General features: G+C 38.0%; 1 protein-coding gene across 2 annotated transcripts in view; it reads right to left on the reverse strand.

The window, feature by feature from the left end:
- The window catches only part of LOC5521422, a 30,905-nt gene that overhangs the window by 9,934 nt on the left and 1,611 nt on the right, over positions 1 to 19,360 (reverse strand). The window contains exons 2-20 of one of the 2 annotated variants that reach the window (XM_048729626.1): positions 17,134 to 17,834; positions 16,565 to 16,651; positions 16,076 to 16,210; positions 15,619 to 15,750; positions 12,658 to 12,784; positions 11,993 to 12,293; positions 10,605 to 11,074; positions 10,042 to 10,302; positions 9,411 to 9,500; positions 8,724 to 9,130; positions 8,260 to 8,497; positions 7,897 to 7,955; positions 7,500 to 7,658; positions 6,793 to 7,029; positions 6,379 to 6,541; positions 4,790 to 4,885; positions 4,386 to 4,460; positions 565 to 648; positions 87 to 160 (exon numbers count right to left, since the gene is read on the reverse strand). In XM_048729626.1, coding sequence (XP_048585583.1) covers positions 87 to 160; positions 565 to 648; positions 4,386 to 4,460; positions 4,790 to 4,885; positions 6,379 to 6,541; positions 6,793 to 7,029; positions 7,500 to 7,658; positions 7,897 to 7,955; positions 8,260 to 8,497; positions 8,724 to 9,130; positions 9,411 to 9,500; positions 10,042 to 10,302; positions 10,605 to 11,074; positions 11,993 to 12,293; positions 12,658 to 12,784; positions 15,619 to 15,750; positions 16,076 to 16,210; positions 16,565 to 16,651; positions 17,134 to 17,834 — 3,896 coding nt within the window. Of the gene's footprint in view, positions 1 to 86; positions 161 to 564; positions 649 to 4,385; positions 4,461 to 4,789; positions 4,886 to 6,378; positions 6,542 to 6,792; positions 7,030 to 7,499; positions 7,659 to 7,896; positions 7,956 to 8,259; positions 8,510 to 8,723; positions 9,131 to 9,410; positions 9,501 to 10,041; positions 10,303 to 10,604; positions 11,075 to 11,992; positions 12,294 to 12,657; positions 12,785 to 15,618; positions 15,751 to 16,075; positions 16,211 to 16,564; positions 16,652 to 17,133; positions 17,835 to 19,360 lie in introns of both variants that reach the window. The other variant, XM_032366783.2, reaches the window with a different exon arrangement.

Genomic DNA, 19,360 nt, shown 5'->3' on the forward strand with positions numbered 1-19,360 from the left:
GCACAATAACCAGCATGTTAGCCATTGTTTGTTTTAAAATGGTTTGCCAAGAGTGGTAAGGATTATCTATTATAAAGTCGACCTACTTTTCAGAGCCAGTTCCTTGGAGAAACCAGCCCTCTAGGCGGCCTCTGGTTTCTGCACTAGGAGGAGACATGTCCTATAGAAACGAAACCAAGTTATGCGTACATCATATCACTTTGCAACAGAAAACAATATAGACATGATATTGAATGTTTCAGATTGTGGGATTTCACAGCCCTATAGATTATGTTACAGGATATATCCTATAACTAGGAAGACTACAGAGAAGCTGAAGAGAAACTAGATGGTCTGCGTGGGCGTGGTGAAGACAAGCTATAAATCGCCTCTGTTAAACAGAGTAGTTGCACGGAGGAAGGGATAACGCCCGAAACGTCAGCGCAACTACTGTTTTCCAGAGGCGTTCAACATATATTTTTAAAACCTTGTGTTGATTAACAGGATATATTATCACAGGCCTACAAACTTAATGCTTGTTTCTTATCACATTTCAGCTGGAAATGAAGTGGCAAAGAAAAATACCTCGATGTAGAGTTGTAAAGCAGACAGGTAGATGGCGTCCTCAACATGACATGGCAATCCCCCTCCCACCACTGCCTTCTGGCACTAAATAGGCAAACGTATAGTCTAGTAATATAGTCAGAGTATGTAATACATTGCACTAAATAGGCAAACGTATAGTCTAGTAATATAGTCAGAGTATGTAATACATTGCACTAAATAGGCAAACGTATAGTCTAGTAATATAGTCAGAGTATGTAATACATTGCACTAAATACGCAAATGTATAGTCTAGTAATATAGTCAGAGTATGTGATACATTGCACTAAATAGGCAAACGTATAGTCTAGTAATATAGTCAGAGTATGTAATACATTGCACTAAATAGGCAAACGTATAGTCTAGTAATATAGTCAGAGTATGTAATACATTGCACTAAATACGCAAATGTATAGTCTAGTAATATAGTCAGAGTATGTAATACATTGCACTAGATAGGAAAACGTATAGTCTAGTAATATAGTCAGAGTATGTAATACATTGCACTAAATACGCAAATGTATAGTCTAGTAATATAGTCAGAGTATGTAATACATTGCACTAGATAGGAAAACGTATAGTCTAGTAATATAGTCAGAGTATGTAATAAATTGCACTAAATAAGCAAATGTATAGTCTAGTAATATAGTCAGAGTATGTAATACATTGCACTAGATAGGCAAACGTATAGTCTAGTAATATAGTCAGAGTATGTAATAAATTGCACTAAATAAGCAAATGTATAGTCTAGTAATATAGTCAGAGTATGTAATACATTGCACTAGATAGGAAAACGTATAGTCTAGTAATATAGTCAGAGTATGTAATAAATTGCACTAAATAAGCAAATGTATAGTCTAGTAATATAGTCAGAGTATGTAATACATTGCACTAGATAGGCAAACGTATAGTCTAGTAATATAGTCAGAGTATGTAATAAATTGCACTAAATAAGCAAATGTATAGTCTAGTAATATAGTCAGAGTATGTAATACATTGCACTAGATAGGAAAACGTATAGTCTAGTAATATAGTCAGAGTATGTAATAAATTGCACTAAATAGGCAAACGTATAGTCTAGTAATATAGTCAGAGTATGTAATACATTGCACTAAATAGGCAAACGTATAGTCTAGTAATATAGTCAGAGTATGTAATACATTGCACTAAATAGGCAAACTTATAGTCTAGTAATATAGTCAGAGTATGTAATACATTGCACTAGATAGGAAAACGTATAGTCTAGTAATATAGTCAGAGTATGTAATACATTGCACTAAATAGGCAAACGTATAGTCTAGTAATATAGTCAGAGTATGTAATACATTGCACTAAATAGGCAAACGTATAGTCTAGTAATATAGTCAGAGTATGTAATACATTGCACTAAATAGGCAAACGTATAGTCTAGTAATATAGTCAGAGTATGTAATACATTGCACTAAATACGCAAATGTATAGTCTAGTAATATAGTCAGAGTATGTGATACATTGCACTAAATAGGCAAACGTATAGTCTAGTAATATAGTCAGAGTATGTAATACATTGCACTAAATAGGCAAACGTATAGTCTAGTAATATAGTCAGAGTATGTAATACATTGCACTAAATACGCAAATGTATAGTCTAGTAATATAGTCAGAGTATGTAATACATTGCACTAGATAGGAAAACGTATAGTCTAGTAATATAGTCAGAGTATGTAATACATTGCACTAAATACGCAAATGTATAGTCTAGTAATATAGTCAGAGTATGTAATACATTGCACTAGATAGGAAAACGTATAGTCTAGTAATATAGTCAGAGTATGTAATAAATTGCACTAAATAAGCAAATGTATAGTCTAGTAATATAGTCAGAGTATGTAATACATTGCACTAGATAGGCAAACGTATAGTCTAGTAATATAGTCAGAGTATGTAATAAATTGCACTAAATAAGCAAATGTATAGTCTAGTAATATAGTCAGAGTATGTAATACATTGCACTAGATAGGAAAACGTATAGTCTAGTAATATAGTCAGAGTATGTAATAAATTGCACTAAATAAGCAAATGTATAGTCTAGTAATATAGTCAGAGTATGTAATACATTGCACTAGATAGGCAAACGTATAGTCTAGTAATATAGTCAGAGTATGTAATAAATTGCACTAAATAAGCAAATGTATAGTCTAGTAATATAGTCAGAGTATGTAATACATTGCACTAGATAGGAAAACGTATAGTCTAGTAATATAGTCAGAGTATGTAATAAATTGCACTAAATAGGCAAACGTATAGTCTAGTAATATAGTCAGAGTATGTAATACATTGCACTAAATAGGCAAACGTATAGTCTAGTAATATAGTCAGAGTATGTAATACATTGCACTAAATAGGCAAACTTATAGTCTAGTAATATAGTCAGAGTATGTAATACATTGCACTAGATAGGAAAACGTATAGTCTAGTAATATAGTCAGAGTATGTAATACATTGCACTAAATAGGCAAACGTATAGTCTAGTAATATAGTCAGAGTATGTAATACATTGCACTAAATAGGCAAACGTATAGTCTAGTAATATAGTCAGAGTATGTAATACATTGCACTAAATACGCAAATGTATAGTCTAGTAATATAGTCAGAGTATGTAATACATTGCACTAGATAGGAAAACGTATAGTCTAGTAATATAGTCAGAGTATGTAATAAATTGCACTAAATAAGCAAATGTATAGTCTAGTAATATAGTCAGAGTATGTAATACATTGCACTAGATAGGAAAACGTATAGTCTAGTAATATAGTCAGAGTATGTAATAAATTGCACTAAATAGGCAAACGTATAGTCTAGTAATATAGTCAGAGTATGTAATACATTGCACTAAATAGGCAAACGTATAGTCTAGTAATATAGTCAGAGTATGTAATACATTGCACTAAATAGGCAAACTTATAGTCTAGTAATATAGTCAGAGTATGTAATACATTGCACTAAATAGGCAAACGTATAGTCTAGTAATATAGTCAGAGTATGTAATACATTGCACTAAATAGGCAAACGTATAGTCTAGTAATATAGTCAGAGTATGTAATACATTGCACTAAATAGGCAAACGTATAGTCTAGTAATATAGTCAGAGTATGTGATACATTGCACTAAATAGGCAAACGTATAGTCTAGTAATATAGTCAGAGTATGTAATACATTGCACTAAATAGGCATCCGTATAGTCTAGTAATATAGTCAGAGTATGTAATACATTGCACTAAATAGGCAAACGTATAGTCTAGTAATATAGTCAGAGTACGTAATACATTGCACTAAATAGGCAAACGTATAGTCTAGTAATATAGTCAGAGTATGTGATACATTGCACTAAATAGGCAAATGTATAGTCTAGTAATATAGTCAGAGTATGTGATACATTGCACTAGATAGGCAAACGTATAGTCTAGTAATATAGTCAGAGTATGTGATACACTGCATACTGGGGATGGCATGTTAAAGCCGCATTGTCAACAGTTTACTTCCGGTGGTCCGACGGAAACATCAACCTAGAATCTAATAGAATCCGAGCTATTTAACAGGTCATCCGCTCTAAATTATCAATCACATCCTCAAAGAAATTCCAATAGGCACACTGCTTTCACAATTTTGGAATATTTTTTGCGCTTTCCATTAAAAATCATCGAACAATATTTCCTAATCGGGAGTAAACTGGTGACAATGCTGTGGTGATATGAGAAAAATTATTACTAAATATAAAAGACGGATCACAATTGAAACTGTTCTCCTTAAAGCATCTGTTATACCTGTTCATAGAGGATAGAGTGGTGGCAGTGGTTCTCATGGGACGACTCAAGAGTTCTCTTCACTGGGTTCATGTCCTACCAAAAATGAGACACAATCAGTGTCTAATGTCTGGTGACCAGACGTTTTAAACACTATCCACCACACGGTAGACTCCCTCGCAGGCGTTTTTAGGTAAGCGTCGCTCCCCCCTACCCCCTCCCTACAAACATATGCCTAAAAAATGCCTGGAGGGAGGTTACTACAACGGTAACCAGAGGGTTCAAGCTTAACTCATCCACACTATAATAGTATCAGTCAATGCAAATCTCTTTTTATTTCCACCAAACTTAAAAAATAACAATGTCCAAATGACTAGTGCCATGTGAGAAAAAGAGACCAGTTGGATCCACAAAGGTATACATACCACAATAGAGGTTAGATAGTGCTCTAAGCTTTCTGCACAAGGCAAGTAGGGGCCTCCAGCTCTCCTCATAGGAAGAAGCAATGTACTTAGTTCATTCTGCAGGATAGAAACATGGTCCTTTTCAGTATAACCATTTCAGTAAAGATATATACTCCCTGGGAAAAAAAAAGCTACCGATTAAGTATCTATTTCTGCAACGAACAGCAATAATCGGATTGTCTAGGTTATTCTTTGGAACTTGCAACATTGCAATTCATGCTACAAGTAAAAGAGAATCAATAGGATTATCATGTCCAGGATGACTTCCGGGTTGCAACATGGCAGTGAATTTATGACTGCCTTTGTAAATGCGTTCAACATGGCAGTGAATTTATGACTGCCTTTGTAAATGCGTTCAACATGGCAGTGAATTTATGACTGCCTTTGTAAATGCGTTCAACATGGCAGTGAGTTTATGACTGCCTTTGTGAATGCGTTCAACATGGCAATAAATGGTTGCAGACACATACAGCAGCAATGATGGTTGTCTAGAGTTTATCTGGATGATAGACTTGTGTATCGTGATTAAATACTGAAAGCGGATATAGGCACACTGTTAGGGTCAATGACCCTACTGATGTGCACTCACTTCACATATGCATTATTATAAGCAAGTCGTTTCCACATCTACTCTGAAATTATGTTTTCTAGCTGCGGATTCACAATTTTTTTTTAATACAATAAAGACCCAGACACCGGCAATGAGTTGTAGAGTATTAGTGTTCGGGGTGTACGGGATAGCAAGTTCCTGGTGCAAGCTGCAGTACGCAGTTTCAAAATTATATTAAGAAATAGCTTAGTTGTGCCTGTTGCAGAAAAAGTGATGTGCCTCCTCCCCCTTCCCCACCCTCCCCTCAAGTTGTTTGGGAGCTTAAATCTTTATTGTAAAATTGGCTAGCCACTCATTCACTTTAAAACACGTCTCAAATGCGAACCTTTTCCATTTAGGTATCTCCATCTTTCCTCTTCCCCCTAGCATCCCTCTGCTCCCAGTTTCCATTCTCCCCTTCGCATTGAATAGTACTTGGTCTTACTTCCTGATGATAAACCCTGTACTAGAATACATGTGCGGCTGCTTAACCTTTCAAAGAGCTCTATAAAAGATCCTATTGCTTTTTAATGTTATTCATCATATATTTACGGCATGTTTTTACCTTTTGTTGTTTTCTCATTTTATTGTAACTCACTTCTTTCTCCACCAGCATATACACCATACCCCTTATCAGCCTTTTTGTTTTCCGGTCTATGCCTACCCTACCCCCCTTCTTAAATCTTACCATTCACCCTATACGCCATGGTAAGAACACCTGCATCACTATCCCAAACCTTCCTGATAGTCAAACTCCACTCACCTTAGCATCACCATAATTACCCTCCCGTCCTCATCCCTGCCACCAACCTCTACCCATATCACAACCATTATCCCCAGGTGCCATGGTACAAATATCCTTTTTTAACCAAAACCCTCCAGGATGGTGCTCATAAAAAATCCTAGATATGTCCCAGTGGAAGGGTGTCTTTAGGGGTTGCGAACATTGTGGCAGACTCACAGCAATTAGAGGATTTTCCACAAAAGCTTCCGGGTAACGCTCTAGCCACATCTTCCACAGCCTCATCAGCTGTATGTGAACAACTGGAAGAGGGTCGTTCTGCTGTATTTGTCCAGTCGATGGGTCTCCATCAAAGTACTTTTTGAAAAAAGGATTCCTAAACCTGATGAGGAAAAAAAGAGTATGATTTCCTGATTCATGTATTTGTCCAGTCGATGGGTCTCCATCAAAGTACTTTTTGAAAAAAGGATTCCTAAACCTGATGAGGAAAAAAAGAGTATGATTTCCTGATAGAATTACAGATGAATTACAAGTTTTGCTACAAGGAATTATACTGTGTGCAAGACTTGAAAATGACTTTTAATGGTACATGAAACTGTATCAGTCACAATTTCAGTCCTTTCTGTACTGTACCTATGTATCAGAAGCCTCATCAGAATGACTCCATGCACAAAGCTCTTCTGCATGGTGAGGATAAAGTCCATAATCTGGTCCTCTGTGACAAGCTGTTTGCCAAAAGGACTGCCATTGCCATTGACCTTTCTCTCTGATGCCCTATAACCTTTAGGCGAGCTGGACAGCCTTGTTCCTCCCCATAGAATGGATGGATTTTTGGTGACAATCTCCACTATTTTCTCAACAGTTGCTCCCCTGAAAGAAATCTATGGTTACATTTGTTTGTGGTGCATAGCAAAGAGGTTGGACATACAGTATCAGCATCAACATCCCCCTTACTATGTTAAAACTTTCACACACTACAAAACAGCAACACAATTATCCGTATTATTCTTAAATAATATATTATTATTTTACATAATACATTATTTTCTGGCAATAGAATATGGCTGTACTTGTTGTCGTTTGATATTATCTGGATTCAACAGAAGTGATGTCCCCCATCATGCCAGAGAGTGATGAAAAATTGAGATGATCCTTACACACTAAATAAGTTGCTTTTTGTTGTTGCTATTATTTGCCACTAAAAAAGCCTGAGCTTGTGCAAGTTTGCCAAATAAAGCATCTGAATTTTCATGGCAGTAAATATCTATCACACAAGCCAGAACCAGAGTTTTTTTTCTACAGTTGACATCAAATTTAATTATAAAACAGGTTTTTCTTACCTTACAAATAAGGCTCCTGTCCCTGTTCCTTCAGCATCATTAATGTCCGCAAATATAACGTCCAGCTTGTCATCACCAGAGATTTGATTGAACAGGTATACATCCCCAACATCCACCCCTCCAAGGTAGACCAGCCCTCTGGCAGCATGGTACGAAATTCTATGCACAAGAAAATATACATACCAAATTGCAGATGTGGAACCAGGATTTAGTCAAAGACTGGTTCAACTTGATCAATAAAACAAGCCCAGAGTATCCCAGGCCTGGCTGTGGGCAAGTACCACTTTACTTAAAGGGGTGGTTGCATTGACCCGATGCTGTTATAATTCTTTTACAGGTTATAAAAATAAAGAAACATGGCATTCTTTGTGTGCCTTCACACTGAAAGTCACTCTACCTCTTCTCGTGGTGAAGTAACAGTCGTTTAAACGCTTCAACGGCACCAGAGGTCTCAATCTACAATAGAATGGAACATGACACACTCAAAAGAGGTCAGAAAAAGTAGAGCTTTAATGATTAAAAAGGACAACAAGACTCAATCTACAAAACATGGACACAACATATCTAGAAGCCAGAAACAGTACAGCCTAAATTATTCAATATAACCAGAGGTTTCAAGTCTTCAGTCTTCAAGTATTCAGAAGAGGACAGAATAAGCCGAAATCTTTCAACTTTCTATAGAAGTACATCCTTTGTAAGCTCTGCTTGCAGTATGGACATGACCTTTTCATCACTCTAGGCACAAAGTTTAAATCAGTACCTGTAAATGATTTTCAAGGTCCATAGCCACATTTGCCAGTGCTGCCACTGTGTGGAGTACAATATCCTGGTTAAGATCAAGGAGGGTCTCTAAGAGCAAGGACAGAGGCCTTGATTTGCCAAGCTCCTTTTGTATCTTAGGGTTCATGCTTGTAGCTGCAAGCATCTTGGTTGCTACCAGTTTGGGGTTCTTGGTATGCATGTCTGGACCAAAGCTAGACCATGGGAGGTGACCATGGCTGTAAGCAGGGCTAAGGTAAGTACAAGAAAATAACATTTAAATGTTACATCAAATAAACAATAATGAATAAAAAGATTGGGAATGGTATTGTTGTGTTTCACTTGTGTTATCCAGAAAAGATACCAGAGTCAAACTTATCGCAAAATTAAAACATAATCAGGTTAAATTTTGGTGTTCTATATTAAATTTTAAAACACACAGAGAAATGTCCATGAATGACTCACCTAAAGACAGAGTAATTCTGGTCTCCCTCCACAGAGCTCGCCATGCTAGAAATGCTATTCCTTTTCTGAAACATCCTTCGCCTTTCCGCCCAAACTTCAGAGCTGCCAGAGTTGTTCCTTTGCACACTACCGCCACAGACAGGTGAGGGTTCGCGAATCCTGTGCCGAGCTTCTCGTTCATCATGAGAGTCTCGACTACAAGTGCTTGTCTTACACCTACGCCCTCTTTCAGCAGAAGGGTAAGGAGGAGGTGATTCAGAGTTGCGCACATCAAAGGCACCACTATCTGTGTCGTTGCAATGTAGCAAGTTGAGAAGTGGCTCCAGAGGTACATTTTTCAAGGCAGTTGAGTACTCGCGGTCATTATCATAGTCCAGAATGTTATGAAGAATTGATAGGCAGGTGTTCTGAAATGTGAATTAAAGTTTATTAAAAAAACATCAATTTTGCAAAGGTTGTATTAAAATAAGATTTCAGGAAATATTAAAAAAATGTAAACCTAAATAATTGTATTTACATAAACAATGAAATATACAAAAAGGAGACATAGCAAGACCAAGCCAACAAATAGTATTTTTGCAAACATTTTGAATTCTTATTTTAATCTCTATTGAGTAGAGCTTATTGCAATTTCTATTCAGAAGAGGGACTGCGAGAAGTGTAAGGAATTGCAATAATTTGTTTTACCTGAATTGGCTCAGCACCATCTACTAATTTCAGGACTGTCTTGATAAGGCCAGCTTCAACAGATCTTTTTCGACTCTCAGGTCCCTCAAGCTAAAAAAATACAAGTAAAGAGAAGATGTCTGGATCCCTCACAATACCCTGCATAGAATCTACTTGAACCAGATGTTTGACTGATTGCTGTATGATAATCCTCAATAATTAAAACAGGCTCACAGGCTTCATTCTAAGTGAGTACATACCAAAATGACTGAAAATACATGTTTTGTAATTTGTTTTGATGTGGCCTAAGAAAAAGGAACCTGTTTACCATGTTCCTTAAGATTCATAACAATTCCAAACTTTTGAAACAGTACAAGACCTCAGATACCATATCCTGTATAAGGATGATCATTGAAATTAAAATAATGATGTCAATAGGTCTCAAACAGACAGACAGTGAGCACTCAAACCAATTAAATTACTGAAAAAATAAAGTTTAACTTTTTTATTGTAATGTTCCAAATAATTACATAATAAAGACATAAAATAAACCTAAATAAGATACGAAAAACTAAAGAAAAATACACTTTAAAAAAAAAACTATGTATCCCAATGGGGCTTTGCAAAGCTACAAGAATTACGATGTACTTACATTAAACAAGTTTCCTATGAGCACTGCAATATTTTCAGCAACAGTCGGTAACATCCCAGGCATGTGAGACAGGCAGACAAACTGTGCAGTTGCTTTTGGTAGACACAGGTAAGCAAGGAGACTCTCATGGCATTCAGGATTTCCAGATAATAACACAACAGACTTCAGAGATTCTATCACATGTTCATCTTCCTTGCTGTAGTGGGAACCAGTGCTTAGAAAAGAGCTGTCCTCGCATTCAGATGCGCTTCTCGGAGCACCCTGTCAGAGTTAAAACTGTTATAAGGTCTCTAGAACAGATGTGATCAGCCAACATTTTGGTACATTTGGCAGCACATGTACAACAACAGTACGAATGCTTATATTCATGCATAGCTACTTTTTTACTATAAGATATGTACTGTATAAAGTGTATATTCTGTGCTATAAAGATTGTTATCATGGTTAAAAACAACTCAACAGTTGTCTCATTGTTGCTTCGTATTTGGTGAAAAATAGTGGAAACAGAACGAAAAATCTTATTGTTTCTGGGATGCTCCAACACTGTTAATTAAAACACTTACAGCAGACGTCTCTGATTCTGTACTGTGCTGCCTGTGGTTTCTTGGTCGTTGAGGCCCCTCCAAGAGTAATGAAGACGGGGATGGAGGCCGATGAGTTGTGGAATCAGGAGTGTCAGGAAATTCTTTCAAGCTCACTCTCATAGGTGGTTCATCTGCCAAGCTATCAACAAACTTCTCTAGCTCCATTTTAATTTCTTTTCTTTCCTCAGCTGGTATTTTCACAGAAGTGTAGCGAGCCAGGTCACTATTTGACCTTTGTCTTGACATGTGAAGTGGAGGAACCTCAAAAACAGACTGTTTTGCAGTGGTCTCACTTTCAGGTTCTTTTGTCTCAAGAGCTTCATCATTTTCATCCTGTTTGCTTTTCATGTTGACTTCCATTCTTTCTCGCAATTCCTGTTCAAATTTAAGGTCCCTGGGATACTTCTGAAAACTCTGTGACCTTCTGAGTCCACTTCGTTTTCCACGAGCTTTGAAATGATACACACAAAAATAAAGTCAGAAACAATTAAAATAAACTCTCTAGGGCTTGTACAGTATAGCATGCATGAAAGACTTCAGATGTATAGTAATCTTTTGATACATCAGGTAAGTTGGTGTTTTCCAGCATCTCTGCATTACTAGAGCAGTCCTAGCCCATACACCATGACACCAAACCAGTACCACCATGGCACAAATCACCATGGAATATGGCTTTGACTCAAGATGCCTTGTCAGTTATAGAGCAACAGGTAGCAAAAAAAAAAAAAAAAAACGGTTTGATGATAATAGTAGTGTTGGTTTACTTATAAGCAATGGGCTAAGTGTCTGTAACATGTTTATACTCTCAGATTGACTTGTATACTTACCAAGCAATGGGCTAAGTGTCTGTGACATGTGTATACTCTCAGATCGTCTTGTATACTTACCAAGCAGTCGGCTTAGTGTCCGTGACAGGTGTATACTCTCAGATCGTCTTGTATACTTACCAAGCAATGGGCTAAGTGTCTGTGACATGTGTATACTCTCAGATCGTCTTGTATACTTACCAAGCAGTCGGCTTAGTGTCTGTGACATGTGTATACTCTCAGATTGACTTGTATACTTACCAAGCAGTCGGCTTAGTGTCCGTGACATGTGTATACTCTCAGATTGACTTGTATACTTACCAAGCAGTCGGCTTAGTGTCCGTGACATGTATATACTCTCAGATTGACTTGTATACTTACCAAGCAATGGGCTAAGTGTCTGTGACATGTGTATACTCTCAGATCATCTTGTATACTTACCAAGCAATGGGCTAAGTGTCTGTGACATGTGTATACTCTCAGATCGTCTTGTATACTTACCAAGCAGTGGGCTAAGTGTCTGTGACATGTGAATACTCTCAGATCGTCTTGTATACTTACCGAGCAGTGGGCTTAGTGTCCGTGACATGTGTATACTCTCAGATCGTCGCAGTGAGCCGACACCCTTTATTGTTTCGGGGCTTGCTCTCACCAAGCCCCTGGATAAGGAACACAAGCTGGATGACCTGTATCCTCGGCGAAGGGAGTCAGACGGACACACCCTGGGGGAGCGAATGCTGGCTGCATGAGGTGCATGGGCGCAGGAAGAAGTCCCAGAGTTGGAGCGTGATTTGGAGAGGTCGGTTGAGTAGAACGCCTCACAAGCTGACTGGACAAGCAGGCGCTGCATCTCTTTCAATTGCTGAAAAATAAATTTAAGGGATAAAAGTTTTCTCATCCTAATAGAAAATACCACTACAGTACAATTTACCCTCAATAAAAATAAATATAAATAAAAAAGAATCTTCTTTTAAGGTAAGTCAAGATGTTTTTCTGTTTTCAATTTCCATCATTGGAAGTTATTTCAGGTACCGTAAGAAGCTCAAGTGCTAAACGAAACTAACCCTGGGCCCCTCTTAATAATAATTCCATGTCATTAAGCAGTTGGGGCTTTTGCATCGCCGTCAAAGTGGCCAATATAATTGAAACTATAACCAAAGTGAAACCTTGCTATAGAAAACCATTACCATTATCTATTAAGGGATGCAAAAAAAGATGCGTCATACCATTTCCAGGTCAACAGGCCTCACACCCTGGATGTTGTTTTCAAGAATCCTTGCACCATGCTCAACCAGAAGATGGGATACCTCCAGGTTCTGTAACTTGCCAACAGACAGATGCAATGGGGTACAACTATGATGCAAGAAAGAATACAACAATGTTATGTTATTAGGGTACAACTATAATGCAAATAAAACAATTTATACAATAACTCTAGTAAGGAAGAGAGGAAATGTCCATGCCACTGTATTTACTAACAACAATCACTTTTTTTTTGGTTGTATAAAACAAAACATCACATTTCCGTATGCACCTCTCCTCTCTCCTATTCCATATTTACAGGGATATAATGCCCACCCGCGTTTAATCCGCACCCCAATTTTCAAGGCCTTTTTAAAAAATAATTTCGAAAACCAACAATATAATACGCACCCAAATAGAAATGGCAAGGAATAAGAAACAACCAAACAGAAGTATCAAGAGGGGATAAATGTTCCGATTCACAATTCATTTTATTTTACATTAAGTACAGCCGAACCTCTATTAAGCGGTCACCCTCGGGACTTAGCTTAGTGACCGCTTAATAGAGGTTGACCGCTTAATAGAGGTTTCGCTATTTTCGCCCCTAAATTAGCGGGTAAATCGGGCTGTAATTATACGTAAGAACTTTTTATTATAATTAACAACAGTAACAATCATGTTTGCCCTAAAACGGGGCCTGGTGCATTCCAATAAATGATCCAGAAATGTTTGAAACCGCCTAGTCAGTTTGTTTTTGCCTATACGGCTCTTGTGGCTTTGCCCAATTCTATGGGCATGAGCTACTTTCGCTGGAGTTATGTAAAGTAAATGAGTGCATTAAGGTGATGTTACACGCTTCGTTCTCGTCGATATCCGTTTGCGCGATTTTGGAAGTTGAATCAAAAACTCGCAGTGCGTTGCCGTACCCAAAAACTCACAAATCTGACCCAGTTGCATTCATTCAGGGATACCATGAGTACATGACTGAGTGGGAACCAGCACTAGAAAATGTTTACAAACTTATGCAGGAACCAACTAACGTAAAGGATCCGAATGCTGTTGCAATCGTAAGAGAAAAAGCCGACAAAACGGTGATGGATGGAGACCGTTACGAATTATCAGGCATATTCCCAAACTGATGTCAACGTGGGTTACCAAATATCTCAAGAGACCTACGAACTGTGAGAAAGTTGTAGTCAAAGGGGAGTGGGTGAACAGAGGTGGTGGCTATGGACTCTAGATTCCTTGTGAATACATATTTGAAGGTGACAGTTTTTCTTCTAGCTGGCTAAAGCGGAAATTGGTAATCGAGGAATTTGATGCCACTGATCCGCACAAGATCACACAAGTCTCACAAGACGATTAGCCATAGAAATTAGATTAGACAGTTAAAAATATGACGAAATATGACGTGCACTATCTGTTGATGACCGTTTAATAGAGGTGAAAAACAATGAAATCAACCAATTGGGATCCTCCTTTGGTGACCGTGTCCGCTTAATAGAGGTGACCGCTCAATAGAGGTCAAATTTACAGTAAACATAAGGGGAAAAATTCGGGACTTTGGTAAATGACCGTTGAATAGAGGGTGACCGCTCAATAGAGGGCCGCTTATTAATAGAGGTTCGACTGTATGTTAAATGCTTTTCTACATCTGAACTTGAAGGTGATAATCACTTTGAACCTCTTAGGCATAAGCAGCTGTAAAGCTGTTATTCTCATCGCTGAACCTTTGTTTATTACATGGAACATCGAAATGCGAGCTTCACTGCAATTACCGCCATTTTGGACAAGGTGCAGAGAGACTGGGTTGAGTAAATTCCAACATGGAGGACAACAAGAAAATCGCAAAGGAAGCATAAATAATTGCTGTCTTTCTGGCAAGTTTTGGGGCTTATTTTCTTACAAAACACATGATGAGGAAATTATAGATATTCTTCGTTTGAAATACCTTTTACTATGTTATTTTTAAGTGATTTTGTGACTGTTTCTCACCTACAATGGGATCCCTGCATTTTCTTATTGATTTCCACTTTTTATCATACTGAACACAATGGTTTTTGCATATAATGTGCACCCTGTTTTTTAGGTCATTTTGGGAGTAAAAAAGTGTGCATTTTACGCTGGTAAATTCTGTAATCCACAGATTACAGAATAAGTCTGCAAGTGAAACGTTAGAGCAAAATACCTCTGGTTTCCCGAGGATGTGCTGTGGCTCCATTGGTGGAATATTAGACACATATGTACATACACACGGACATCAAACTATTTCTTGAATAATGTGATAACAACGTGCAGCTTCCATGCAGATAAACATTGCAATATTATGTTCAATTGGGTGAATTGTGACTATACTTCATGAATCTAATATATAAGTCTGTCAGCCTGTCAGCTTGTTTGTTTGTATGCTTGTCTGTGTTTAGGTCTGTCTGTCTGCCAGTGTGTTTAGGTCTGTCTGTCTGCCAGTGTGTTTAGGTCTGTCTGTCTGCCAGTGTGTTTAGGTCTGTCTGTCTGTCTGCCAGTGTGTTTAGGTCTGTCTGTCTGTCTGCCAGTGTGTTTAGGTCTGTCTGTCTGTCTGCCAGTGTGTTTAGGTCTGTCTGTCTGTCTGCCAGTGTGTTTAGGTCTGTCTGTCTGTCTGCCAGTGTGTTTAGGTCTGTCTGTCTGCCAGTGTGTTTAGGTCTGTCTGTCTGCCAGTGTGTTTAGGTCTGTCTGTCTGCCAGTGTGTTTAGGTCTGTCTGTCTGCCAGTGTGTTTAGGTCTGTCTGTCTGCCAGTGTGTTTAGGTCTGTTTGTATCTCACTACCTAGTTCATTCCCCAATCTTTGTGGACTCCTGTTTTCCTGTTTATCTACCCGCCCACCTATCAATCTGTCTACTGCCTATATTTAATTGTCTGTTCCCCTCAACATAGTTTGCGAGATGTAACTTTGGGTCTATATTGACTTACAAAGCACTATCCTTGGCTCGTACATTAGCCCCAAATGCCAGCAACATCTGAGTGATTGTTCTGTTTCCTTCTGCTGCTGCAACATGAAGTGGTGTTCGATCCTCTGGCCCCTCCCAATTCACCTCTGCTCCCCTGAAATTTAGGAAGGACAAGTTCAAATACAAGCTAGTGGGGTAATGGCCCTCACGTTGTACACTCTGCTGAAGTACTATAATTATCCAGCCATTAACAAAGCCTTGAAGTGCAATTTTAATCGTTTCTTTATATAAGAAGAAGATACAACAGTATCATATTTATATAAAAGGTCATTTAATTGCCTTGGATGGTTATTTTGGCAATTCTGCATGATTTCAGTTGCTATGTAGCTAAAATAATAACTTTTAACCGTGCTCCTAGAGGATTTCTTGACAAGATTACAAAGCACCACCAAATAAATAGACAAAAAAAGGAAACAAACCTTTTCAAAAGAAACTGAACAATGTCAGCTTGCCCAAATGTGACAGCATGATAGATCAGACTCCTTTGCATGTGGTCACTAGCATCAATGAAAAGCCCCTCATCCAGTATCATTTCCAGCCCAGCGATGTCCCCACTGCAGATACAGAAAAGGATTGACATGAATCGAATAGTACTCAACAAATTTAAACTTAGTCCTATAATTGGGTCAAGAAACTGTTCTATACAATGTCATCCTAGTGCTGTATGTGGAAATAATGTACAGTTTGTCTAATGTTTACTTTCAATCAGCATACTTCTGATCCAACAGATACAGCGTTGTCTATTAGTTTTAATTAGTTTAAAGGTTTTTCATATTCAATGTCCTAGCTAACCCACAGCAATTTTTTTAGGGGCAACCAGGAATCAGTGTCTTTTTCATATTCAATGTCAAAATGTTATAGCTCTATAGAATTAGTGAACTTCTGTAGATAATAAGATGGTTACAAACCTTGCAATGGCATCAACAGCTATCTGGAAAGCTTTTTCTTCTTCACTTAGAGGCTCTGATTCTACTGGAATGCTTGACGATTGAATACTGCGAATACATAACAACAAAAACTTATTCATCCAAAGTTACTACGTGTACCAATACTACCCTATTGGTGAATGTGTGATTTATAATCTCTCAAACTAACTTTATTATTATTATTATTATTGAGATTACAAGAAAGTAACCAATAGTCAACATCAACAGCAACCTTTTACATGTAATCAGCATATTTTCTGAAATTTTTCTATTTTTATATTTTCCTACATAAACCACTCACTCTCTTAGGCTCACTTGAACCTTTCAATTTATACATACAAATGATACAATACCATACAGATAATACATTCCCCCAAATGTCTACAGTATAATCTAATGATACATGTACAGTACTTTGTTAAACATCTAACATGGCAGATGCTGTACGATCAGAATTTCAGTGCTATTAGAATCTAAGGAGAAAGGGGGCAATATTAGAATCTAAGGAGAAAGGGGGCAATACATAATACATAGTATGTATAACCACATACCTTGTTTCTGGTAATCTCACTGATGCAGGGTCTTTTTCCTTTGGAGTAGAAGGGGCCTCTATGGGCTTTTCAGGAGGTACTATATCAGATGGATTATTGACACCAGCAATAGAATCTACATCAGGCATGGGTGATTCCATGTCTTTTTTGTCCTCTAAAGCGATTGCTCCAAGTTTTTCTTCTAGGCATTCTGGTTGCACTGTGGGCTTGGGAGAGGAATAGACTTCAACTTCGACCTGTATAGACTCTGGTCTTGTTTCATGTGCTTCTACGACTTCTGGGAGACTATACTTCACAGAAGACCTCCCTTCGTTGTCACTACTGTCTGATGGGACCGGAGATAAAGCTGAAAACTCAACATGTCTACTTGAAGGGTGGATGCAAAGAGGGTGCCTTAGTATGGAAGGGCTGGTAGAACTTTTAGAGAAGCTCCTAGAATGCTTGTATGAGTGTGGCGACTTTCTACCACCAGAACCGAGACTACTGTCGCGGTCACCAGTATGACGAAGCAAGGATTGTCGCCGACGAGTTTCACGCAGGGCTTCTTCAATAGTTGATGTACTAACTTCAGAGTTTGTTCGCGTTCTGTCAGAGCTGCTAACAGAGGTGGAACGAGCCTGCCGCTGCTTTTCACGCTTCTCTCTCAACATGCGTCCAATCATTTTGAAGGAAAGGGCAACAGAACGCACTATGCTCCCAGCCTATGAAATGTGCATTACATAATCATAAAAAAGGATAGAGGAATACAGGCTCTTTTGGCAATAGCAAACAAATTAAGGGTTTTGCAATGAGTGGAACTCTCTATTAAATAGAGAAAAGAGTCGATGAGAGTTCCAACACTTGTGGAAGATTGACTGTGCACTCTTTACATACACACTCTCATCAACTCTTATTGACTCTCATTCACTTTGAACATGCCCAAATTCAACATAAAAATTGTCACCATTTTTTTGTGTAAATGATATTTGATGAGTATTTCAGTCAGCAGTTTAAATCAAATAATTATTACAAACTAAAAAACTCAATCTTTTTTTCTTGAAAATGACCTTGGCGTATGAGCAGACCACACTTGTGTCCAAGAAAGTAGGATGCACTAATTCTTTGATAAAACTGTGACCACTCAACAACTCTCAAATATTGACACACCAGAACCCTGTAACAGCTACATAGAAAGAGTGGAACTCTGCACAGGCCCGCAAATGATCCCAGGCCCGCAAATGATCCCAAGCCAGCAAATGATCCCAGCCAGCAAATGATCCCAGGCTAGCAAATGATCCCAGCCAGCAAATGGTCCCAGGCTAGCAAATGATCCCAGCCAGCAAATGATCCCAGCCAGCAAATGATCCCAGGCTAGCAAATGATCCCAGCCAGCAAATGATCCCAGCCAGCAAATGATCCCAGGCTAGCAAATGATCCCAGCCAGCAAATGATCCCAGCCATCAAATGATCCCAGCCAGCAAATGATCCCAGCCGGCAAATGATCCCCAAAACACAACATAGGTGTAGCAGGCCAGCAAATGATCCCAATGTAACAAATTCAAACAAAATTAAAAACAATTTATGGATGGAACACCGAATGAAGTGCTCGACTCTATGCTAGATAAAAAAATAACACTTTTTCTCTGAAAAAGAATTTTAAATTCATTTTAAGTTCATTTTTTAGTATAGCCGCAAAATATATATATAAGCTAGTATTTGCAGAAAAGTCTTCTATGTGGGTTGAGCGTGCGCATGCGCCTTCGTCACTGACGTCAATCGATCTTCTATGGTTTAGTCCAATTCAAGTTGTTATTTTTGCAAACAAAACAAGTAAAATGCTAGCAAAGCTTTTAATTCTCTTTCTTTTAGTACTTGCAGATTCGTGTCTCTGGGTTTTCGCATTGTTTGTTTGAATTTGTGCTTGAAGAGAAACTAATAAAACTGTGACTTTTAAGTCAAGGAAACATAAGGTAAAGGATCTGTTAGCTGGGTAAAAGTAATGGCACATTAGTTCAGCGGTGCAAACACTTGTCTATGACCGCAGCTTCCCAGGTTCGATTCCCACTGAGGGCACTATTTTTTTTATTTACTTTTTATGATAATTATACTGTTCTTGGTGTGTCATGACATTAAAAAAAAAGGTATAAGGACATTTTTATGTACTCTCAGCATCTTAGATGTGTTCATGCTTTGTTCACTATCCTGTATATCTTTTATGCACACAAGAACATAACTAGGAAAATGCATT

Source organism: Nematostella vectensis, chromosome 6 (assembly GCF_932526225.1).
Source record: "Nematostella vectensis chromosome 6, jaNemVect1.1, whole genome shotgun sequence".
NCBI classification, from domain to species: Eukaryota; Metazoa; Cnidaria; class Anthozoa; order Actiniaria; family Edwardsiidae; genus Nematostella; species Nematostella vectensis.